The sequence below is a fragment of the Calypte anna genome, chromosome 15 (assembly GCF_003957555.1).
Source record: "Calypte anna isolate BGI_N300 chromosome 15, bCalAnn1_v1.p, whole genome shotgun sequence".
NCBI classification, from domain to species: domain Eukaryota; kingdom Metazoa; phylum Chordata; class Aves; order Apodiformes; family Trochilidae; genus Calypte; species Calypte anna.
Genome location: NC_044261.1, coordinates 9,488,682 through 9,514,870, shown reverse-complemented (window position 1 = coordinate 9,514,870; position 26,189 = coordinate 9,488,682). Strand labels below are relative to the sequence as shown.

General features: G+C 36.7%; 2 protein-coding genes across 2 annotated transcripts in view; one reads left to right on the top strand and one right to left on the bottom strand.

Moving 5' to 3' along the window:
* The window catches only part of RSPH14 (radial spoke head 14 homolog), a 61,797-nt gene that overhangs the window by 30,005 nt on the left and 5,603 nt on the right, over positions 1 to 26,189 (bottom strand). The window lies entirely within an intron of this gene.
* On the top strand, positions 1,502 to 24,724 carry GNAZ (G protein subunit alpha z). The gene is made up of 2 exons (XM_008502788.2): positions 1,502 to 2,368; positions 23,485 to 24,724. The coding sequence occupies exons 1-2, from the start codon at positions 1,646 to 1,648 to the stop codon at positions 23,827 to 23,829; spliced, it is 1,068 nt and encodes a 355-aa protein (XP_008501010.1). The 5' UTR covers positions 1,502 to 1,645; the 3' UTR covers positions 23,830 to 24,724.

Below are 26,189 nucleotides of genomic sequence, written 5' to 3'. Positions count from 1 at the left end.
CTCTAGACACAAGTAAACACGCAGTGAGAAAGGGGCTGAGACCTGTGTACAGTGAGGAAGCATCTGTGATTCTGCTGCCCACTGTGCTCTGAGCTTGGTGGGAGCAGCAAGGCCTTCCTAGAAAAGAGGCAAGTTATCACCAATCAGCTAATAGTAATGTGTTTTCCCCCTGTGAGAAGTAAATGCTTCCTGCTGTTGCCTTCTGCTGAGCTCCAACTAGTGGTTTAACCCCTGCTCTGGGAAAGAATAATTGCTGTAACAGCCACTGAAAAGCTTTCAGCCCTGGAAAGGTGTTTCCTGTGCTTTTTTATTAAACATTTGCCTTGTAGTAGTCACTGTTCACTTTTACTGCATCTCAGGTTTTCCTGTATTGAAAATGGAAGAGATGAGGTTTATTGATGCTTAGCTTGGCTATAGAAAGAAGTTCATGAATTTTGTTGTAGTGCATCCCTTCATCAATGCAGCAGGATGCAGGTACTATGTTTAACAGTACTGCTCTCCAAGGGGAGAGATCTGTTACTGTATTCTGCACAGATCAGTAATTCTCCCTTTAAAAAAAAATTGAAGCAAAGTTAATTACCACCTTTTGGTTCCTAATTTAGTTATTTAAATATTCAGAGCAAACAGAAAAGATGAAAGAAAACTCAGGAGGACATCTGTCTGAGAACAGTGTACTGTTTTAAATAGAGAGACTGGGAAAAGTAGTTGTCTCTTTCATTTTTTACTTTAGGAAAACCAGCCAGAACAGGACTGTGCAGAAAAAGCAGTGCCATAAGCTCTTGCTGAGGGAGAAATTGGGGCACAGCTCAGCACTGTTTGTTTTCATGTAGGTTTAGATAATAAAACACAGAAGGCTGAAAGGGAGATTTGATTTACCATTGTTCAGAAACCACATTTTCTTAGGTTGGCAAGCCTCAGCTGTCCCTGAGTTTTTGCGAAGATTTTTGTTTTTCTTGACATATTTTTTCCACCTGTATTTTCTGCTTGGGGTAATAAAAGGTTTAGAGTCTAGAACAGAAGAGAGTGAGTCGTTTGCAGCAAGGAAGCAGAGACCCAGTTCATTCATTTCTTTTCTCATTGTTTGGCAGGTGAAAGGCACAGATTTACAAAGCTGAACTGGATCAGCTGAAGAAGTGGGGGAAGAGAAACAAAACAAGTACAGCACCATTGAAAAGAGCTTCAGCTTTATCTAGCAGCATCACCACAGCAACCAGAAAACGCAATTAAAAGACAAGGGCTACAGAAGAGAAGGTGAAAGTGCAGCTCCTTAGCTCCGGACAGAAGGCAGCAAAATAATTATGCAGAACAGAAAAGACTATTTGATGGATCTAGCCAAAGTGTGGCAGAGGGAAGCGTCCCTTCATTAACAGGAATGTGCCAATGTTTATACACTGGAAAGGGGAGTGCCATGAGATCTACTGAAGAGACTATTTCCATGGTTGCATATCTACATGTGTTTGCACCCGTGCTGGGACTGAATTAGGTGGTACAGGCATCTTGGATCATCAGGTATTGGATAGTGACTTTTTTTATTATTCAAGGCGTACCTGGCACGAGGACTGAAAGACACCACAGATCTTTTCCAGAGTCCCAAAAAGAGCGTGACAGTCTCCAACCTTTCCCTTCTGTACCTGCCTGCTATACCATGGGATGTCGGCAAAGCTCTGAGGAGAAAGAGGCAGCGCGGCGGTCCCGGAGGATTGACCGCCACCTGCGCTCTGAGAGTCAGCGACAACGAAGAGAGATCAAGCTCCTTCTCCTGGGTACCAGCAATTCTGGGAAGAGCACTATTGTAAAGCAGATGAAAATCATTCATAGCGGTGGCTTTAACTTGGAGGCTTGCAAGGAATACAAACCTCTGATTATCTACAACGCAATTGACTCCCTCACCCGGATCATCCGGGCTCTAGCCACACTTAAGATAGAATTCCACAATCCTGACAGAGCCTATGATGCTGTGCAGCTTTTTGCTCTGACAGGCCCAGCTGAGAGCAAAGGCGAGATCACTCCTGAGCTGCTGGGAGTCATGAAACGGCTCTGGGTGGACCCTGGTGTGCAGGAGTGTTTTTGCCGCTCCAATGAGTACCACCTAGAGGATAATGCTGCCTACTATTTAAATGACCTAGAAAGGATTGCAGCACTGGACTACATCCCCACAGTGGAAGATATTCTGCGTTCTCGGGACATGACCACAGGGATTGTAGAAAATAAATTCACCTTCAAAGAGCTGACTTTCAAAATGGTGGATGTGGGTGGACAGAGATCTGAACGCAAAAAATGGATCCACTGTTTCGAGGGGGTTACAGCAATAATTTTCTGTGTGGAGCTCAGTGGGTATGACTTGAAGCTGTATGAAGATAATCAAACAGTAAGTACACCTTCTACTTCCTCTTTTCCCTTCCTTTCCCTCACCACATTGTTTGGCCTTCATTTTTACCTCACTTCCCTTCACCCTCAAGGCAGCAATCCCTGTGTTCCCAGTACTGAATGTGATTCCTTTCTCCCACCTCCAATCTGTGAAGCTGTAGCTCCATAGCTGTAACACAGCTATGATTATTTTATTTGGATAGTTTTCTGCTCTGGAGGGAATTATTTATTTAATGATACTTTTGGGAAATACTGTCATTCTTCACATGACAGCAGATTTTTTTTGTGCCCTTCTGCTTGATGTTTACCTGGTTAAGTGTTACTCCAAACATGATTTTAAAAGGCAGACAGCAGTGACATCCTGGAGTAGAGGGACTGTTCATTTGGACACCATGTTTTCCAAGTCCTGGAAAAGTCCTCAAATTTTTTTGAAGCTAAAACTAGTAGTAAGTTAACTGTTTTCTCCCTAATTTTTTGAGGATTGTCCATAGGAATTTGGAATTAAATTAATTAAAAAAAAAAAAAAAGAATATTTTTCACTAGTATGGAATTATTAAATTTAAGACTTTCTTTTTGATTATATGGCTGATTTGTCTTGTTCAATGAATAACTACTCTTGTTTAATTCTCTTTAATCTTCTGGCTTTAACAGAATGCAAATATAGTAACTACAGAAAAATACATTAACACACATATGCAACTATGTGCTTACTATCACATTTAAGTTCCTGAATTAACCTTTACAGGTTTTAATTGGAACTCATTTTTTGTCAGCCTTGTAAAACATCATGCTTAAGAGATGGGAATTTGTGGGTAGGAACACAATGATTTTATCTTCTGGCAGTTTGTAAACATAGTGTATTTATGTTTGAAAACAGCCTTCAGGAAGAATGAAAATCTCTAATGTAAACCCAGAAAGTTAACCTTAAAGTGCTCCTATTTCTCTTGTACTCCCTTACAAAGCTTCAGTTGTCACTTATTTAGAAAGCTTGTTCACCAGTATTGGCTCTTGGTGTAGCCCAGAACACCAGAATCATTGTTCTTTTACAGCAGAAGCAGCAGGCAAGGGGCTGAGGCAACTCTACAGGTATGGAGTTATGTCTTAAATACTTTTTGCAAAGATACAGTATTTTCAATAATCCTTGTTGGCACTGTTTCACTGGCCCTTTTTCATTGCTATAGATTATCACATATAATATTCTCATCCTCTGTAGTCATTTTACAGCTTATTCACTGCACTTACTCTGCTGATTCACCATTTGCAGTCCCACATATGGACTTAGGTTTCATTATCTCAACTCTCTTGACTTGGCATTGGTGCCTTCCTATTGTGACAGATTTCTGTCTGATTTTTGTTTAGTAACCTCCACTTGACAAGCAAGAAGCATTGTCCCTAGTTCTTTCGATTTGTTTTCAGAAGCATTAGGAAAATGAATCTTATTTATATCCAGCCCCTGACTAGGAGTTAGTTGCTTTCTTTAGACCTTTCCTGCTTGTTCTTCAGATTTAAAACCCAAAAGGAAGTAGGCCAAAGGGTGCAAAACCCATAATATAATAGCAAAAAAAACTTTATGTATGCTGATATTGATTCCTTTATCTAAAATCAAGCTAAGTAATAACTTGGGTTATTTATGAGTGACATTGTAGCCCACTTTTACAGTGCTTTTTAGCAACCTGGAGGGTTGTTTGTACTTTTTTGCAGTCTGCTGTTGTTTGGTACTACTAAATAAAGAGGGTAATCAACAATGAAAGTCAGACTTTTATCATCCCTCAGCTTCCATGTGTATGTAACCACTGTCAAAGTATTTGCCTATCTATAAAAATAAATTCTGCAGACATCTTTATTACATGTTGAGAAATTAGAACACAGATTAAATATGCAAGAAGAGTCATCTTCCTGACACTCCTACTTACGTGGCAAAAAGGACAGGGACACTAATAGCATTTCAGGAGGAACCAGACTGCATCATCAGAAAGAACAGGTTACCTGTGGCCCATCTTCCTTTGACTATTATGCTTTATCCATAAACATATCCGTAATTTTCCTGTGGAGAGCACAGTGTGTTCCAGGCATGCTGAAGATACAGGATTAAACAGCTGCAGTAGCTGAACTATGAGCATTACCAACACTGGTAAATCACTTGAACTGCAACTCTGAGACTGCCACTTGTGAAAAAAGCCCTACAAATAATAGTGTTGCTGAGTCTAAAATGCTTCCTGAAGTAGTATCTCCAGTGAAGAGAATTATTAAATAAAACTAGTCCACTGCCAAGCATAACTTACTGCTTGACAGAGCATGTAAGGATTTGGCTGATTCATAAACTGTGAACGCTGAGTAAACGCTCGATGTAAGTCTGGTGACTTCTGTACTTTCTGTTGACAGAACTGACTGAAGGCTCTGCATGAGCACTGGCTTGAGTGAAGGTGCATTAAAATAATGATTGACAAATATGGTAAAAATTGAGGGGAAAATGAGCTAGTCCTAAATATAGCTTATTTGTGAAGTGTGTTCAGGGTGAGTGTAGTAGTGACACTAATGTAGAGAAGGGAGAATAAAAATAATGCTCAAAATGCCAGATGCCTGGAAAATGTTTCCTTTGTATGTAATTTTAAGAGAGAAAAAAAAAAGTTAAGCTTTTATGATGCTTGGAAGCAAATGAGAGAAGGGAAAACCTATCTTTTTCTTGGGCTTTTGTCTTTCTCCTGCTATAATTTAGTCTGAGTAACATCACTTGCAGGTACAAAATCACCCGAGTTAAAAATCTGTAGATCTGGCATAAGCAGTATTTTGACATTTCTGTTCAAAATGTGAGATATTCAGCTGCTCAGCAAAGGGCAAGACAGTGAAAACTCTAATTCTTCACTTATTTTTCCTCCACCATGTGTGTTTTCCTCTTTTATCTGTCTGTAACAATACTTTCCCTGCTTATCTTATCTGCAAATGTGATCTGTGTCTGTTTTCATTTCCACAATGTCCTACACTTTTTTTTCTGCCTAACTTAATAAATATAGCTTTATCTTTCCATGCACATAGCTAGCATGACTCAACTAGGTAACAGCTGCCTCTTCTTTTGACAGAGTTGCAAAATTGGTTTTGGAATGCTATTGATTTATTATAAGATTATTATTCCTGACCAGAACTCTGAGGGTGCCCTAGGTTCTATAGCCCTGTGCTCATTTCTTCTTTATTATGTCAAATTTGTTTTAGTTTTCAGGGTACTAAGCACCTGATTGACACATCTTGTATTTTATTACATATTAAGATGATATCTCTGGCCTTCAATAATGTTCAATTATCCAGTGATCTTTTTTTTGGCCTTCTTTCATGTTGCACCCTGCACTTAGGAGGAGTTGCCTCTAAATACCAAGTGTCTCATCTTTACTTAAATTTCTCCCTAAATTAATCTGTGCTAGAGAATGCTAATAATCTCTGTTCTCTTATGTTAGCCCTCCCCCCTTTCAGTTTGAAAAGAAATCTTGCAGTTTCTTTGCAAATCTCCCTACTTGTCTGCCTGTATGCACTCAGTTTTGTGTTTTATACCTGTTGTACATTCTGATGAGCAGATTTCATTTTCCTTCCATAGTGCATTGCTGCAACCAGGTTCTAGACCATTAGAAAGATTCTTTAAAGATGAATGTGTGACTGAGAATTCCTGGGGTCAGTAGTTACAACAGATCCACATAGTGCAGGAAAGACCAAGCAAAGGCAGTACATGTCTGCTTTCCTCTAAAAATGGCACTAGTTCAGTAATTTTATAAATATGAATATTCAAGTAAAACTATTTACATAATGGTCATAATGGAACCTCTCAATTAATAATAATAATTTACCTAGAAAGATCTCTCTCATACACTAATTGTATGAATTTTGAACAGAAATCCTGTTTCTGCCAATAAATGTTTTATCAAGTAATTTTTTTTCCTTAAACCACATACTTAAGGAGCCTATTTTCTATTTTTTTTTCTCTTTTAATATTTCTTTTTGTATCATAACTTTTTTGATTATGTGGTATTTCTCCCTCTTTTGAGGTGGTTGGTTGCTAGGAAATCGTATGCAAGTAAAAATAATTCTATGTTTGTATTACACTGTTGCCATTCCAGCAGATTGTTAAACTAATCCTGTGAGTGCTTAGGTAACTGCAATCTTTCTGGAAGTGTGACAAGGCCTTTATGGGAAGTTTAATTTCTTTAAAGATTCTGGTTTAGTCCATTTCAGTATCACATTGACTCACTGTCATACAGTGCACAGATCAGAAAGAGATTCTGGAGTTTTAACAGCTCTGAAAATATCAACTTGATGTTCTATAGTTGTCAAAAAAGCAAACAATGTTACAAAAGGCCTAAGGAAACACCAGAAAATCATATAAAATACAAAGCATGTCTGTTCTCAGAAGGGTATGTAGATCCTTGTTCTTCCATTTTGTAGAAAATATGTTAGAACTAGAGCAAAGCATGACAAAGTACTGAATATTTTCTATAAAAATAACAAATAGGTGGGAACATTTTCCCCAAAGATAAAAAAAATGGTCCTAGGCAGGGCAATGTGATGGTCTCATGAAGTGATAACTGGAATACAGAAATCATTTAGTCTCTCTTAAGAACTCAGGATATTGAATGACACCATTAGCTAAATTGGTCAGAACAAGGTAAAGGCAGTGAAGCTCCACACAATATCCAGTGGAATTTTGGAGCTTGCAGATTATGTCATGGTGCCAAAACTCTGCACGAGCTCAGAAGGAATAGAAAAATGTATAGAAGAAAAATAAATATTAAGGACTATTAAATATCATGATAGTTCATTTGACTTGGAAGTTCTGAGTTCAAATCTTGAGAAGCTGGGATAAAATACAAGGGAAATACTTGTGTTTCCCCAGATTTTAATTTTCTACCCCTCCACAAATTATATGTATGTGCATGTTCCATGGATTTATTTGTTTATATCTAATTGTGTGCTGATAAGATTCACTACTTAGATGTCCTTGTTAGCACAGACTCATTCTTCTTAAGCTATTAATGGGCTTAGTTAAATTTTGAACCTGTCAACCAATGACAGTGCCCCCTGATTATACTTTAAAATTAGCAGACAATTAATAACTCTTCTACTCCCATTAATTCAGTACTCTAACTCCTGTCACTTATTTTTTAGATATTTAATCCTGATACTTCCCTCATTATTAAAGTAACTGGAACAACTTGCTTTCAAAATACACAATTTAGTAATTCTCTGTGTACTTTTCCTCATTATTTACTGATTATCATACTTCAGTTTACAAACAGGAATCAACCCCCAACTATTTCATATCAGTAGATATAAATTATAGATAATAATAGTAACAGAAGTAGCATTTTTAGAAGCAAGAACCCTTCAGTCCATCAGTGTGTGGGGGAGAAAGGCTATGACTAAACTAATTTTACAGGATAACATGATGGTATGTCACACATGTGCTACATTTGCTTTAGGACAGTCTGGTCTTGAACATTTTTACAATTTTTTTTTTTTAAGAACCCCTCCAGTTTAACAACCTTATGTTCTTGTCTTATGTTTCCCTGGCAACGTGGCATGGTACAGTGTCATATCAGTCAACAATGAGCTGTGCTTCAGCTGTGTCCTGCCAAAGCTAGCAGTGTTTCTAGCAATTTCAGCCTTCTCACTCCAACTCTGACGTAGTCATGAGAGTTTCTTTCCATTAATACTCACCAAAATCAGTTGGACTTCCATTGGTGTAGATGTACATGCAGTAGCACCCTAAAAATACTGGCTCAGGATGTCATTGGACTTGTCAAAGTAGATGAATTTTTACAATGCCTGTTAGGACCAGGTGTAATCCAATAGTATGAATTGCCCTGGCAGTGATACAGAGAGGGGTGTTTCTAATAGCAGCTTGCATTGTGCCTTTGCTGTTCTTGATAGATCAAATGAAAGCAGTAATTAGAAACAAACTTAAAAACCCAGCAACCCATACATGGAGAAAGAAAAACAATCAGAATGAACTGGAAAAGTGAAAGGTTAATAAAGGAGGTTAAAGATGTGTTAAAAAGAAAAGAAATCAAAGGCTGACAAAACGAAATGCAGTGTGGCTGTGCCTGAAATGTCCTGGAGGCAGTGTTCTGCAGAGCATCTGGCTGCCATTGCTATCCAGACATCCAGACTGAGACTTACAGCATTTAAAAAGGTTTCAAAAGGTTAATTTGTTTTGTTTCACTAAAAAGATTTTGAAGTCTAACTTATATCCTGCTTAGGACATAAGTACCTGAAGGAGAAAAAAATGCTCATATTTAAGGAAACACGTAATGTGAGACACAAAATAAGAACAGTTGGGTAGAAGCTAGGTCAGATAGATACATCTTTGAAATAGCTTCTTTTTAAAAAACTGAGGAAGGAGGCTGAGCAAGTTGAAGTAGCTTTTCTGAAAGACAGGGTTTAGGCAGACAGATATCAGCTACAGGCTCAAAACAGGGAAAACCCACTAGATGGAAATTACCACTGTTGTGATAAACAGAAGTTAGACCAAAAGATCCAATTATCATGATATTCTGTTTAATACCTATTTATACAGGGATAAAGATTCAAAATAAAGCCTTGTTAATTTATAAATTAACACATTTTTGCAAATTCCTTCCATTTTAAAATCTCCCATTCTGACAAAGTGATTATGTGTGGGGTTGGCTTTTTTTTTTTCTTTCCTCTGAAGCAGCATAGGATATGGAAAGCAGAATTACAGGCATTGGGAGAAATTGCATATTGAATGCATATATTAAATTATATAAGTGTGCTGAGATTATCTATAAGCTCCCTGCTTAGGAAGAAAGGGAGGTCTCACTCCTGATTTTTCTTCAGCTCTTCTGTCAACCACTGCTACCTCTTCTGCATGGTTCTACCTCATTACTTGTGCCAGCTCTACTGTTCTTTGGGCCCTTACTAACAAATGTAACTACAAACCTATTATAAAATAATCCAATCTTTCAGTGTGGTTGAGTTTCTGCTGGAATCCCAAGTATGTAACTCGCAGAGGAGTCCAGTGAGTTTCAGATCAGTGTAAGGCAGAAGTAGGATCCCATGTTCAGCAGAGGAAAAGCAAAAGGTAGATGAGTCAGAGTTCCCCATTCTGATATATGAATTACTAGAACAGCTGAACTCCTCCTGTATAACTGAATCTTACTGTAAGAGAAAGCTGCTTCACAGAAAAGTACACTGAAACAAGCTCATCCTTTCACAATTTTGCAATGTATTATTCTATGCAGAGAAATCTTCACTTTTGGTAACCCTGCATATTATTTCCTCAATCTCCTCTTTTTCACTTCTATATTCTTTTCAAAATCCTTTTCCATTACACAATTCCATTACAGATTATAGCTTTCTGTCTTGAAAAATAGTTTTCTTGTATTCAACAGCCTTCTACAATTTCTGTACAGTTCATGAGGCAAAGCTCTTATAAATCTATAAGTCAGAGAAATCATGTCAGATACTACAAACATTTTCTAAAACATCATCTTTCAATAAGCCTGACACAAACCACTTCGTTTTTTATTTAAAGAAACTAGGGGAGGTGCCAGTGGTGATGATTTAATTTTATGCAAACATAAATATGCAGCCCTGTCTCCCCCAAAATGAAGAATACAAAAACCTGAAAAAGTTTTATCTTTAAATTTGTATTTCAGTTCTTATACTAAATTGGAATTTCAATGCATATGGATAATTTTAATTGCTATTTTTCTTGTACTTTTTACTTTTCTTTTGGCAGACTTTTCTTTGATACTCTTTTTCAGGGTAACAGAGCTCCTTTCAAATTATTTAATGCTTCTAAAGGGCACTTTAAAAAGCATTTGCCTGTGTAGATATTTAGAACAGGCTTAATATAGCATATCAGCTTGTTTGTTCACTGACTAAGTGAAATAGGATGAGGTTTCAGTTAGAATGGTGTGAACTGGCAATCTCTTCTGCTGCCCATCTAGTCAAAAGAAACAATGTAAAATAATGTAAAAAAAGAATGCTTTGGGAGGTTTTCCTCCTCAAGATCCTCTGACAGTCTTGGTTGTTTTCTAGACAAAATAATGCCCACAGCAAAAAGGAATTAAATTTAGTTTTCTAAAGCAGATTAGAAAAAGACAACAGCAACTCACTGTAAAAACCTCACTAGGGAGTTCTACACAATATTTTTGCTAGAAAATTCACCTTCTAGATTTCCTGCATTTATCTAGCATAGTGCTTCAAGAGATATTTAACATGCATCTTACAACTCTCAGTTCATTGTCACGTGTTCAACAAGTAGACTGTGTGAATAGAAACACTGCCATGTTTAAATTATGGTGTCACATCTGTACCATAAAAAATGAAAATCATTACTGTGCCAAAAAGTATTTAAGAATGTATTAAAGATACAGACATTTCAGGATAAATGAGGCATCATACAGCTAAAAAATGAAGAAAAAATTAATTTACCAGTCAAACTGGGAAAAGCCAATCTTTCTCATTGATATGATTATTGTAATGACTGCAGTACACTGAATTAATACCTAATCTGTAGCATCATCACTACATTACATTTTTTTCATTGACATAGACCTATAATAGTTCCTTCCAAAAGTGCATCAATTATGCAGCAGAGACCTCGGGGAACAACTTTTCCTTTTCAAATCCATATCTTGTATCTGTACTTGGTGCAAGTGAGAGTGGGAATACAGGCTGTTTCTTCCCCAGTTATTATTTTCAGAAGCATGAAGAAATCCTGCTGGTTGTGTGGGTGGAAGGTGAGATTTTTTTTTTTTTCTCTGCTGACTATGTATGCAATACAGTTATCACCACACTGTACAAACACAGCAGAGACCTGATTTTAATCTTACGTTCATGTTACTATGTACCAATGTGTTTCATGCCTTGCTTAGAAGCAGCCTGACCAGAGCCTTGCAAACAAGTCTAACTGGCAATTCCAAGCCTTCTTTCTTTTTTTTTTCCTCCAAAATGAGCTATTTCTTTGTTGGATCAGTCCTGCTGATCGCATTTACAGTGTGACCTCACAAACAGATGTGATGGCTTAAGGGAGGGACATTCCACTGCACTGCAGGAGTAGGGTAATTCCTTTTCCAGTTTCACTGGCAAGGTCAGCTTATCAGGGAGCTATAATCCAATACTATGACATTTTAATTTGTCATTGGCTAGCAGCTAGCCTCAGATGAAACAGACATCCACAGCTTTTTTCCAGTACCCTTTCAATACAAGATTAATTATTATCATACTATGAAAACAAGGACTTGATCAAAGTCATGTGTCCTTGATATGGAGCAGCTCTGACTGTAGCTAGAAGACAAGTGCTCTGAGAAGCTGATTGCCATGGATCTGTATTCCACAGGTTATGGTGACAGCTTTAGTTCCCAAAGACATAAAATGAAGTTCAATGTCATGAAAAAAAAACAAGCTTAAAAACTGAAGAAAATGCAGAATAAGTCTAACAAAACTTAATTAGGTATCAAATTGCCTGAAGAAGAGGAGGCTCAGGGGAGACCTCATTGCTGTCTACAACTACCTGAAAGGAGGCTGTAGCGAGGTGGGAACTGGACTCTTTTCACAGACGACCATCAACAAGACAAGAGGACACAGTCTTAAGTTGTGCCAGGGGAGGTTTAGGTTAGATATTAGAAAGAATTTCTTCACGGAGCGGGTGATCAGGCTATGGAATGGACTGCCCGGTGAGGTGGTAGATTCTCCGTCCCTGGAGACATTTAAAAAAAGACTGGATGTGGCACTCAGTGCCATGGTCTAGCAACTGCTCCGGTGGATCAAGGGTTGGACTAGATGATCTCTGAGGTCCCTTCCAACCCGGCTAATTCTATGATTCTATGATTCTATGAAATTTAAACACTAGTTTATGAATGAGACATGAAAATATGGGAGGTATATTTGTTCCTGGTGATGTTTAGCTGTTGACTGTATGCTGCAAGCATTTCTAAGAGAGGAAATGGTGTGGTAAGTTTTAATACCAACATGAAATGTAGTATAAGAGGAAAAATAATTATTTGGTCTTTTTCCAGCAGAAAAATTCAATTCCATAAAAATATTAGGCTCTTGAATTATATTTTCATGTTCAGCCTGTTATCTTGTTTAAACAGCCCTTGCTGTTTTAATCTGCAATTGAGACTGGAGATATTACTACCCTGAATGCAGTTATACCTTCTGTCTGCTAATAGAGGGAGGAGTGAGAAATTCTAGGCCACTGAATGTTCCTGTTTTCAAACTAGTAGTCACCAAATAAACTGTGTATTTCAGAAACTAATATGTACTAGCTCCTCTCCTCAATATTAATGCAAATGATAGGACATCTATTAAAAACCAAAAACAAACAGCCCCCAACAAATGCACACCATAATAGGACTAGAACACAGACATTACTGTAATTTCTTCTTGATACTCTCTGCTAAATTGGCTAATCCATGGGATTCAATGACCAGAGTGGGTCTACTGCATTCAGACATTAAATTCCACAACACATCCAGTTATCCAGGCTGAGACATGAGTTATGCCCCACAGTGGTCCATTATAGTTGTAAATAAGTCATTTAATAAATTCTTGTTAAGATGACAGTTAACCAGAAGTTAGGTGGAGGTGCCCTGAATAAAAAAAGAATGATGCAGCTTTTCTAAAATCTTACCATTGCTATTCTGCTCAAGAAAAAATTTAAAATTAAAAGGCCACACAGTAAGTCAAAGAAATATTACCTTGCCCTGAAAAAGAAAAGCCATTCTATACTCAGATCATTCAATTCCTTCTCCAAATCATGAATATTTAAAGCAGAAAAATGCACTGGCAAAAAGTCTTGACGTGAATAGGTGAATAGAGCACTCAAGGAAATCTATATTTTGAGAAGTACCCTTCTTACCTTAAAACCAACCAACAAAAACCCAAACCCACTCAAACATCAGGTTTTTAAAATAGTTTTCTTTCTGAAGAAGATAGATTTTACTTTGGGTTGAGAGGTTTTAATGTACTGGCTGTTGACAGCAACCACAGAATTTCTCTTTCAAGTATCATACTGGTTTTTATTAGAGAAGAGGCTTTGGTTAAAATATGTGATGTTAGTATAAAGTGCCTCTGTAGGAAGTTCAAATCATCTTCTGTTCCCTTGAGAAAGATTTCAACTTCTAATGGTAATATCTTAGCAGCATATTATTTTGCATTGTTCTGGGAAGTCTTACACTGCAGATGGAAATACTTGCTTTCTCTGCAAGTCAGGTTTATAGTACTTATTCCTCCTCCTTTCCCTGTGAAGAATACATTTTGGGCCTATTCTCCCCAGAATACATTCACTTATATATATGATCATTTACACATAAGATTAGTTTTTAACTGCTTGCTTAGCAATACAGCATCTGCCATATAAACCATCTCCTTATCTCTCTTTATGAATATTTTAATGCCAAGACTATGAGCCCACTTCTCTGCTATTTCCATGGAAACCTGAAGATGAACTGAAAATGAATGCAGTGGAAAAGAGAAGTTAGAGGAAAAGGCATCTATGAGTTGTCACTGTGCTTAGGTGAAGTTCAGGACTCACTGGACCAAAATTATTCTCTGTTGTAATTGCATACCCAATGCAATTCTGACCTAATGTATAAAGACCAAGTTGAAAATAGAGAAGCAGTACCAAAAATTCAAAAGATAACTTTCTCCATTTTAATGTATTGAATAGAAAACTACACTAAGTTTTTTTTAAGAAATCCAAGAAATGGACAAGTAAGTGATAAGGAGCCATGCAAATAAATGAAGTCCCTTCAAGCTTGCAAAAGTTATTAACTTTGTTACTATATCCCTCTTGTTCTGGTATAACTCATTCTTAGAAAGTCTCTTTCTTGATTGAATCGAGGATCCATTAAGAGCTCACCAGCCAGACAGCAGTTATTTTACAGAGACAACACTAAAAGTTGATTTGTTGGAAAAGGCACCAGGCAGAGTGCTAAGACGTTGTTGTTGGAACTGAGTAAGCCTTAAAAAAAAGTTAAAAGCCTTATAAAAAATAAATAAATCTATGACTTGTAATTGTGCAATAATGGAATAGATCAGATGCTCAGACGACTTCCCCTTTTTCTTCCCTATTCTTCCATTTTTTTTGCCACTGCCATAACTCTACCAGCACTTCCTATGATGTGACCATAATTCCTCTTACCCCACAAGTAGCAATCCAAGCAACAGGGATTATTTTATTTTTTTAAAATAAGATAACAGCACTGCTTTTATTGCCTCTTGAGAGCAGAAGAGACCCATGAGACACCTCCTTATGAACAGGCCCTCAACATGTATAACCCAATTAGTCTTGGTACATGTGCTGAAAAATTAGGTTCTAGAAAATTGGTCTGGAATTGCTGTGTTCCTTCTCACTAGGATTTCTCATGGTACACATTGTATTGCTCCCTATGTACAAGTTGCTGTTAACAGCACCTCTTGATCTGACAACATGCTGTGGAGACAAATGTAGCCAATGAAATACTCAAATACAATAATTATAAGCTTGATAATAAACTGGTAATTCTGCATTTTGAGTAGCTCATAAATAGTAAATTTATAGTAAAGCATGAGTCTGTAAGTTGAGTTGTGACAATAATGAAAAATCCTGACTAGAGCAGGACATTATCTGTCTTGCAAAATGAATGAGACAGTTTAGTGAAGAAAAAACTGTTCATGTAGCAGGAGGTTTACAGGAGTAACACTATATAGGCAACTATCATTTCAGCATTTGACTCTTGAGCATTTAAGTTTAGAACAGAATATGGGAACAGATCAAGCAAATAGTTCCTGCAGTATGCCCTACCAGATAACTGAGCCAAGGAAGGCATCAGCATCTTTCTGTTTAAATGCTCTTTTCATTTAATTGCTTTTTGAACCTGATTACACTTGTATGGCTTTCACTATTATTATTATTCTCTAACACCTTATGATAGTTTTACATTCAATTATGCCCTGTAGGAAAGGAAAACTTGTCTCCTGTCAGATAAGTGAATTGGATGTTTCTTTCCACATCATTCATGATTTTATGACCTCTGTGATGTTCTCTCTCAGCTATTTCTATTTCCAGGCTGAAAAACCTATTTTGTCTGATTTTTAGTTCTGTGTCTTCAAATTCTACTTTTACAAATGATCCTTCATTTTACTTCTACCTATTAGTTGTCTTACCTATTAGCTGTCTTAAATATCCAGAAGCCTGCTTTAAAGCTGAACTTGACTGTGTTGAAATGAAAACTCCTCTTTTTAACATAGGATATCAAGTTGGATTCTTGATTCACTGATGTTTCAGATTGCAAATATTTTTTTTTATCCAAAGAGCTTTCATAGGCCCTGGATTTTGCACTCTGTCCCCCTGCCATTATTCTGTTACAACAAATTATTAAGCTTACTAGTGCATTCTAGTGGCAAAAAGTAATGGAGTTCTCTCATTAAAAAAAAACAAACCCAACCAAAACCCACAACAATTTCTCTTATGTATGCAATGAATTCCTTCTCTTCAATTAAGGCAAACAATTGCCTGGGTGACTACAACGAATATTCAGCCTGTTAACACCCTTCCCTCCCCTGCTGCTCCAATGTATAAGAAAAATGCACACTTCAAAGAAGGTGTGATGAAAAGCATTGTTTCTTTACACATAATCTATCAGCCAAAGCTTAAGTTATGCATAAACTATAGAAAAGGTAGGTTAGTAGATAGGCTGGAACAGTGAGTAAACATTTTTCTTTTTACTTGTATATCCTTATGTAGTCCTCATGCAGATTTCTGCTTTATTTTAATAGCTTAGGGGCTACTGTAAGGTGCAGGGAGCTGCAGAGAACAGAAAACAATAAAAAGTGGTTATTCCACATAGGCCACAACTCCATTCTTTGACCATTTATTTTTTATCCTACCTCGCTAACAGGATGGTGTCAGCATAGACTAACTTTCCACAAAAAGGATGGCCCTTATGCTTGAGTTGGCCTCCTTAGGATGAAAAGTTTGAGATCTGCTCAGAACTGCATGCATAAAATTGACTTCTCACTTATGGATTCATCTATAAATATGATTTTTCAATTAATGGAATTATAGAAATGTAGTCTGGATGTGATCTGTGAAGGTCACTTATCCTATTCCAGGATACTGGAATATTGCCAACAGTGAATCAGGCCAGCTATGGCTTTATCTGTTTGGGTGAGAAAAACCTCTATGGATGGAGAGTTCACAAAATTTCTAGGCAAATTGTTCCAGTGCTGTGCTAGTCTTCTAGTGAATTTTTTTTCCCTGAAAAAAAATCTAACCTGAACCAACTAAACTGCAATTAATGTCCATAGCTCCTAACTCTTTCATCTGATACTGCTTGGAAGAGTTTAGTGTTATCACCTTTGAACTATGCATCAAGTAATTGTAGGTTGTTACTAGATCATCCTTTAGCCTCCTCTTTGCCAAGTGTCTCAAATGTGGACAGCAGAAATCCTGGACTATTTTATTTGTAAAACTGTGAGACATTTCAGCTATGCTGGATATGTACCTGACATGCTCCTTTTGCCCTTGAGCTAAGCAAATAATTCGAAGTCTGAAAGAAACAACAGCAAAAACCCACTTCACTTGGAAACAATGAGTAAGCATTTAAGTCAATTGAAATATGATGCCAGGAATAAAAAAGCTGGCCTCTATTATCATATATATTACTCAGTTTAAGGATAATAAATCCAGGTATTTACAACTGAAGTATGGATGTTCATTCTACCTGGATATACTTTCAAGAACTTTGGGGTTGTAAATGAGCATGATCTAATACAAAACTATTTTATAATAGAATTGCTTAGAATACTGTACAATTATAAAAAAAAAACCCCACTCCCTGAGGCAAGTACAGGTATTATATGCTGCTAATTTACTTCTTAGAACTAAATTAGTAACTATCTTAATTCGTAGTCAGAAAAAACTTTCTGTCACTGTCAAAGACAGAAGATTTACTCTTAAATTCATTGTATGGCATACCTGTCCTCTTAAAGCTATTTGCTCAAAATAACATACAGAGAAGCACAATGCAGGCACTCGTATCTGTTTATGTCAAGAAGCTTCTATAACACAGAGCTTTGACCTGTGAGGCAGTAGGAGAGTGGTAACAGTTGTTTACTGAGCAACTGAAACACAGCAAGCTTCCTTTAAGGAGAAAAAACAAGCTATCCACCCAGTTTAGTGATTAAATGGAGGCCTGTTTCAAAATGTTGGCCCATTGTGACCTTAACTTTCTTTTGGCCTGCTTCAGTTGCAGCAGCATCTCTTTTGCCAGTCTATCATTATTGCTGTTTCCCAGAAACGTTGCTGCTTTCCTATCAGGCACAGGACCAACACTGACTGCTCCGTATCTCTGTTCTCCTGAACACACCTTTTTTTTTTAGGATTTTCTTCTGGAGTTGTAATTCACTTATGAGAAATTATAAATATCACACCTCTGCACATTTTATGACTTCCTGTACTTCAGCTTGTTTAGAAGCTACGTGTAGCTGGTCACAAGCAGTAACTCCAACTACTTCACTTTTTTTCTGCCCCATTCCATGTTGTAGAACAGCCTTTAAAACCCTGTGTGGGCAGACACACTGGAGTAGCCTTTATCTGGATCTTCTAACATTTCTGTTAAATGATGAAGTGTCCCATTCTTCATGATCCTTGAACTCAGTAACTTCTTCTTCTTTTCTTCCAAGAGTTTTCTATATATCTTTCCTTTAGGTTTCTTTTAGTTTATAAGTGCTTGCAGAAGCATCTGTTGCTCTGCTCTTTTACTTGGAAATCACCTGGCTCAAACTCTAATTCTTCTGTCAGGAAATTTAATCAGATTTCTTTCCCAGCTCAGGCACTGTCCTTAGTATAATCATAGCCTGGTGTCAGACTGTACTTACTAAGATTATCAAATCTGTAATGTTCCTGGTACAGAAATATTAAACAGTTTTGGTAGTATTAAAGAGTGGCTTACCCTACTCTGGCACTGGCACTTATCAGGTACTCCTCCAGACACAACCTGCTGTTTCAGTGCACTCCTGAAGAGTTGCAGGGATCAATTTTCAGAGATAAACTTTCTCTCTCTTTAAGTAATATTCCCAATTAGTCTCTCTTTAAGTCTCTCTTTAAAGTCTCTCTTTAAGTAATATTCCCAATTAAATCTGCTTTGTCTCGTCTAGTCCACAGTAAGCCTTAGTAACACTACCACTGTTTTTCCAGTCAGAGCTCCTACATGATAAAATACTCATAATGCTTTCACTGTCATCCTATACAATAGCCAAGACTAGAGGTCCTCACATACTTCTTGTTCATATTGCCAGACTTGATTATCTAAAGTTTTCTGTAAAGACAGTAGTAATACTCCACAGAAAACCAGTGAAGGAGAGGATGCTGCAGAACCACTTTGCCAGGTTTGTTTTCCCTTTCTTCTCTGAGGAGATATTGGCTATTGGCTCCTCTACCTGCTATACATTCTCATATAGAAACTGTAAATATAAACAATCTTTAAAATCGTGAGGAATTAAATCAGTAGTTTATAAATGTTACTTGCTAGTAACACGAGACTTACCCTTCTATGTCACCCTTTCTATTTTTTACATTTTAGAATTGCCAGCATATTCCAGGAAAATCCTGGGATCCTAGGAATGGCAAGAAAGGACTTGAAAAGGCAAAACAATTCTGTCTTGTTTCTGTCTGTTTACTCTGAGCCTTCTGGGAAGTGCCAGAAACATCTATATACACAGGATCTTTTTATTCTTACCTAAGTGAGTTTCTTAATTGCTTTCTTTGAGAATACATATTGAGAGTGGATTGGACTAACTCTATTAACTTCTCTCCAACAGATGTGCCTTCTTCTTTTTTGATTTTTAGATGAAGGCAATTATTTTTTGTAACTCATGAAATTATCATCCTCTTCCCCCATTTAGACCCACAGCCACCTGAGCATTTTTGTAGGAGTTTTCTTTCTTTGAACAAAAGATGAATCATACAATAGTCTTCTTCTAAAAAATTGAGTGTCTCTCATCCTGCACTCAAACAGGAATGCATTACTGCTGAAAGGATCTTTCAACTTGCATCCAACCTAGGCTTTTATATATTTACCCAGGCTACCTCTTGCTATCTTATTTCTCTGTATGTTTTTCTGTAAAATGCTTCTTCTTTCTTCCAGCCTTCCATTATGTATTTATTCAAACATAGTTTGCATTCCTGAATTGCTCTGGTTATGACTGTCTTGGGAAATGGTATTTCCTTTGTTTATTTTGTAGACTGTCATTACTTCAGGATTGATTTGATTTTTTTGCATAATAATCTTAAGGAAAAAATAATGTTTACATCCAATGGATTCAATTACTTTCTTACCTCACCATCCCTTCATCAAATACTTAAGCTTCTCCTGGTTTCCTTAGAAAGCATTGAGTCATGGATGTCTGAACACCACGTTTGAAACAGGAAGAAAAGATTCATGCCACTTGGTGAAATAGCCCCTAGCTACCTGCATATGCTAAATGCCAACCACAATCACAGGGAAACAGCAACAGCTTCCACTGGGTCTTCTGAGATTTACTGACATTTAAAGATTTTCTGGAAAGCAAACACTACCAATACTGCACCAATTTGATTCATCATTGTTTAACTTTTACACAAGAGGAATATGACTTTGCTTAGGTTTCACAGTCCCAAAAAACCCCAGCTTTAAAATAGTAGAAAATAAGATAAATCATTATTATAAAATAACGATTGAAAGATCCTAGGTATTTAGTAGAAATGACAGTTAATTCCCTTATCTGTGATAGTTTCTCTCTTTTAAGTTCCAAGCTTTCCTGTGACCAGAAAGCTTTCATGTGAAACCTGTGGAGTTCCTACATTCCAACTTGGCTTTATTTGCCAAGTGATTTTTCTGATTACTTGCTATCTTGATAATAGAATTTTCCCTTTTGAAAACTCTTAGTTGTTCTGGAACTCTTTGCTGCTAAGCACACTCCTCCTGTTCCAGAGGATGACCAAGGATGATTGTATGTTTGCAAATTATTGGAAGAAGAGAAGCAGCCATCTGTTCCTTAGCATGTTCTTTCCCTTAAGCAACCAATTCCTTGTTCTCACGCTCAGAGAAGAATTTGCAATTAGCCCCCACCAAGGCCATCTGGATAAGTCAGTGACATTATCTTTCTTATACCCCAGTTTGTGTATAATTATGAAATTACAGCAGCACATTTTCCTAACCACCTGACTAGCTACGCTCTTCAGGATTCCTGAACTGGAAAAGACACTGCAGAGAAGAATGCCTTTTCCTACCTTTATTTTTCCTTCATATTAAGAGAATTTTCTTCAACTCCTTTGGGAGTTGTACAGTAAATTACATTTTAGTATAAGCCATAACCCTTTCAAGTTCAATTCCCCTGCAATATGTGCAGTAGTTTTACAATACTGAAGACCACCAGAGGCAAGCCTGTCATGTTAGGACAGGAGCACATGAGTCTGTACATCACGTATCTTTAAGTTCAGTTTCAGTGTCAGTCTTCATCTTAGAACTGTGGACATATTACTTATTTAAGATTTTCAGCCATATTAAGATGTTATCTGGCTATAAAAAGCAAGAGATGCACTGAGATCATAAGCCACCCCTGAATATTTATAAATGTATATTATTTTCTCTTTGGATTTACTTGTTTGTCATTTAATTCCACATAGAAAGTGAGATGGAACAGTGTATTTTGTAGCTCCTTGTTAACAGTTAAATTCTGAGAATTACTTCAATTAGTGTTCTGCTCTTCAAATGGAAGTAGATGCTGCCTGTTTCTCTCTCCCTAGAGCTCTAATAATCATATGGATGTCATCTTACTGTTATGTGAAGACTTTTGTTTTCTGATTAATTTCCTCATTGTCTAGTGATGTATTTTCCTACTTTTATAGTTAAATTATGAACTTGATATCAGGGGTTCATTTCTCAATGCATTTATACCACACAACTGTAGTTTCTTGCACCGGTGTAATATAGCCTGCATCTTGTTGGAAATCATTCCTTATTTGCATTTTAATGAAAAGAAATTCCATTTAGTTTAGTTTAACTTTTATGTGTTTCAAATACCCACCAATAGAATAATGATATTACATAGAAAAGGATATTTCATTGGTGTCAGCTACAAGAGTTTACTTAGCCTGTCTTCATGTATGTAGGAGATGACCAAGTTTATATTAATTTAAAACTATCAGTCCTCTTGTAGATGCTCATTACATTTCACAGTTTATGGAAGGTTTTTATCCCTCTGATTTTTGCCCTTGGACTGCAGACTCCAACTGAGGATTTGGTAGTAGAGGGACAGTATTATGATTCACTACAAAATACAGTAATAAACACAAACCTCTTAAAATGCAATATCCTCTTGGCATGAATGTTCTGAGAGTTGTGCCAAAAACCTGTATTAGCTCTAGAACACCTTTTTTCCAGGCAATTAGTGGCATTTCAATTGAGCTAATTTTTTTTTCATGGTTTTATTGTTAGGTACAAATTCAGGGAAGGAAAGAAGAGCAAGATCATTTGGAAACAGATCTATCAAGTTTTTAGGGGGATTATGTGTTTTGTTAGGATTTGCATTATGAAAATAAAAAAACAATCCCTCAAGGAGATTTTTAAAGCCTTGTTTTTACACCTTTAAATCTACCTATATATAAAGTAGGCTCAAAAGTCAAAAAACTCCACCTTTGCAAGGGAAGACTGTAACATTTTGCTTATATGACATTATGCCTCAAGAGGCTTCTGTGTTAGTTTCCAACATGGCAACATGCTGTTTCTGTGGCAGTGCCAGCCATGGTGGTGTGCCCCAGTGCTCCTGGGGCTTTTGAAATAGCCAGAAACTGCCAAAAACCCCTAGTTTTAATCTATAAACAAAGATTTACTCACTAAAATAAATAAGTCTGTGCTTTCATGGAACTCTGAGAGCAGAGGATGTAACTGACCATTTCAATACATAGCAAATAAAAAGGAATATTAACACAAAATGAGGAAAGTATAAGGGGAAATTTTAAAGTCTTAGGCAAAACAGTCTGTTTATACTCCAGCAACTCAGCATTTTTAATGAGCAATTTTTTCAGGATGTTTTAGTGTAACAATAATGATCAACACTCTTGAAAATCTCTTCTGAAGTGATAACAGTAAAATATGTTTTAATTGCCTAGTAGAACCGAATCAAAAGTAAATTTTAAATTATATTTTCATATTATTTTCTTGTAAAAACTGGATAATACTGATTAACCATGGCAAAAACACACAATAATCTTTTTGCATCTACCTTTGAAAGTACTTGAGTGATATTTATTTTAATAATCTATATTTTCTGTTCAAAACATTACATTTATTTACACCTATTTCTAGGTGTAAACCCATCAATAAACCCAGCCCTCCAAACGCCCTGGGTACCATGGACAGCTCCGGCTGTGCCAGCAGCGACTCAGCAGGACAGCTCTGAGCGGCCCCGATCCTGCCCTCGGTTTATAGCAGCACTGCATTGTTATTTCCAAACATATAATTGTAGTGGTCATCCTAAATTGTTCATAAACGGAGTCTGTCTGCTCAAAGCAGCAGATAAAAATAATTTAAATGTGCCAGCTTGCACCTATAAACATACAAGTTGTCCCACTATAGCAGAATGTATTCTTTCCAGCTCGCCATTAAACAAACAAAAGAGAAAAATTCTCATTGTGTATGGTGTGAAAAACTATACATCTAATGATGCAATGCTGCAGTTGTGCTGTAGCAGTTTCATCTTTTTTTAAAAAAATTAACTGGAGAATATTTCTATAGTGTGAAATCCTTACTTATCCCTTTTATTTAAAGAATTTGTTTCTAGTGCTAACCTAAGCTTGAACACAACCATGTTTTTCCAGCTTACACCTATGGTTTCTAAATCTTCAGTTTTAGACTTTCCTGCATAGTTGCCAAATACTTTTTAAAATAAAGAGACAGTCTGTGGAGAAATGTATCAAAGGAAGTGAATTATTGTCCCTGAAATTTCATGATCAGGTGAGACAGTCACCAAATAAAACAAAAGCTGTTTCTAAAAGCAGATTTTTCTCACTAATGTATTTTGCATGCTTTCCAAAGTTATGCTGAAACACTGTAGTTGACACTGTTGTTTCCTCCCCTACAGAGTCGAATGGCAGAAAGTTTGCGTCTCTTTGATTCCATCTGCAACAACAACTGGTTTATCAACACTTCCCTCATCCTTTTTTTGAATAAGAAAGATCTGCTGGCAGAAAAAATCCGACGCATCCCCTTAACAATCTGCTTTCCTGAATACAAAGGCCAAAACACTTATGAGGAGTCAGCAGTCTACATCCAACGCCAGTTCGAGGACTTAAATCGTAACAAGGAGACCAAGGAAATCTACTCACACTTCACCTGTGCCACTGATACCAGTAACATCCAGTTTGTCTTTGATGCAGTGACAGATGTCATCATTCAGAACAATCTAAAATACATTGGCCTCTGCTAAGAATCCTTGAGCTTAATCTGTTCTCCTGAAGTGATAAAAAAGGGGCTAACAACATCCATTTCTAGTGGAAAAAAATGAGGCAATGCTTAGTAGCCCAAGGAGAGAAAAGGGGGAATCTGATGTATGTATACATTTCCTCTTATGCCCCCTTAACCCACTACATAATTTTTCACAAATATATATACTGGAGAGGGAAAGCCTTCTCTCCAGGAAACTACACACACCCAGTGGAAAAAATCCCCCAACAAGTAAAAAACCCCAAACAAAAAAGAAACAAAAAAAAAAAGATTGAGGCATAAGTCTGTGGAGATGTTTTCACCACAGTCACTGCACTTTTATTCCATTTGTTTCATTCCATTTCCTACAGTGGGAGTGTAATCATATTCTGTGTGAGAAATAATTCTTCATCCAGTTGTCCTAAAATGTTGCTCACATGAAGATTTAAAGCTGGTGAGTGAGGAGGGTGTGGAGCAGAATGGTTGGATTGGAGAGAAAAGCTAGTTGAAACCAAAAGCTACAGAACAGGAGAGTTTAAGCAAAGTGCTACCTAAAGTTGTAGGGAATAGGCATGCACCCACAATATTGGTACACCCAGCCAAACAGTATATACACATACATCATGTATGCACATGACTCACAGCATATACTATGTACACACTTCTGCTTTACTGTTGATCATGGACACCTTGAATGATGGTGCACAACTGTTCTGTGAGTTCCAAATTGACCAGCAGCTCTGTCTGCTCCTTAAAGCTTCAAATATGCAGTAATACTACATGAAATGAGTCTATGGATAGGCCAAATTAAGGTCAGTGTTTCTTCTACTGGTAAACAGTTTTATACATCAGAACAGTCTTCTTTTACATCTTTTTTTTTGCCAAATCTTGTGGTTCACAAACAACAAACTATACTTATGAAGCAGGTTAGTGTTCCTTTTTTAATACATTCAAAAAAGTAAATCATGATGCAATTTTTAAAGTTATTGTATTGTCTTGTCTGGATTGCTTAATGTGGAAGTTGCCAAGGGACAATTGTGTTTGCTGCTCCAAATACATTCTGAGAACTGTAATATTGTAACAGATTTCCCAAGAAACAGGAGCCATGGAGATTGTGTAGTATATATCCTCCAAAGTATTTTTTTTGGTTGTTTTTTAAAATTATTTTTTAAATGTGATGTATTATTAGAAGGTTAAAGATGAGCGATATGAACAATAACTAAATGTCTGGATATTTCAATTTAATAGTTTAAATTATTTACAGTTCAGTGATGTTAAGGAAACTGAAGAGATGCATTCCTCAGCTCTAGGTCTCATCTCATAAAGAAACACTACTGGATGGAGTAACATCCCAGCAAAAGTTTGAATTCGTAAGAAGCTCTGTGGGACTATACTGGAAAATCTCAAATGGAACATACAGACCTAAGTCTTTGGTCAGTTGATTCTTTCCCCTGCCATAAAAAAAGACTACTTAAAGACTTAATTGTAAAGTTGGTGTGTAAATATATGTTTGATAATTGTAAAGCACATAAGTACACAGAGACACAGACACATGCACACTGGAAAATAATGTTCTACTTTTGTTCCCCCTATGTACTATGATTAGTGCAAGAAATCTCTGCCAAGGGCTCTAAGAAATTTAAAACAAACTGGTTAATACCACCAACATTTAAATTGTTCACTAAAAAAATAAATAATTCAAATGATACTGAACGTGTCTTTAATGTGTTCATTAATAGGTGTTTTGAGAGTTAATTAGAAGTTTGTGAAGTTTCCTTTCCTTCATGACAGACTACTGAATTTTATTTCCTCAAGAGCTTTTTCCACAGTTTATTCACCAACATTCACCAATTTCAAACTTAAGATTCTCTCAGATTGCCTGAGAGAGTAACATCTTAAGTAAGATTGTCTCAGATTTAAGGGATGTGTTTCCATTTAGTATCTTTACAAATTCTGAATAAATGTTATTGTTATATTTTTTTGGAAGGTGGTCAGTAACCACTATAGGAAAGAATATAGATCAAAATCTACAGGAAATATCAGGAAAGAAACTTCTGTGGAATCTGCAAAGTACACAAGAAGCCTATCTGCATATTGCTGTACACAAACAGACACTTTTTCACAGATGTCTATGCTTAGAAATTCATGTATAGGTAAAGGACGGAAAATTTTTAATAGTGTCTGAAGTTGATGTCCTAAACTTCTATCTAAAAACTGGGAAAACCCCATGAGAAATAGGTTCACTTTTTTTTTCTACTACTGAGCTCTCAGCAAGTCTCCAAGAATCAATATGAAATTCTTTGTAGCTCATGCTTGTGAAAAATTAGGCCATAAGAAAATTTGAAAAAATTTAAATTACTATAT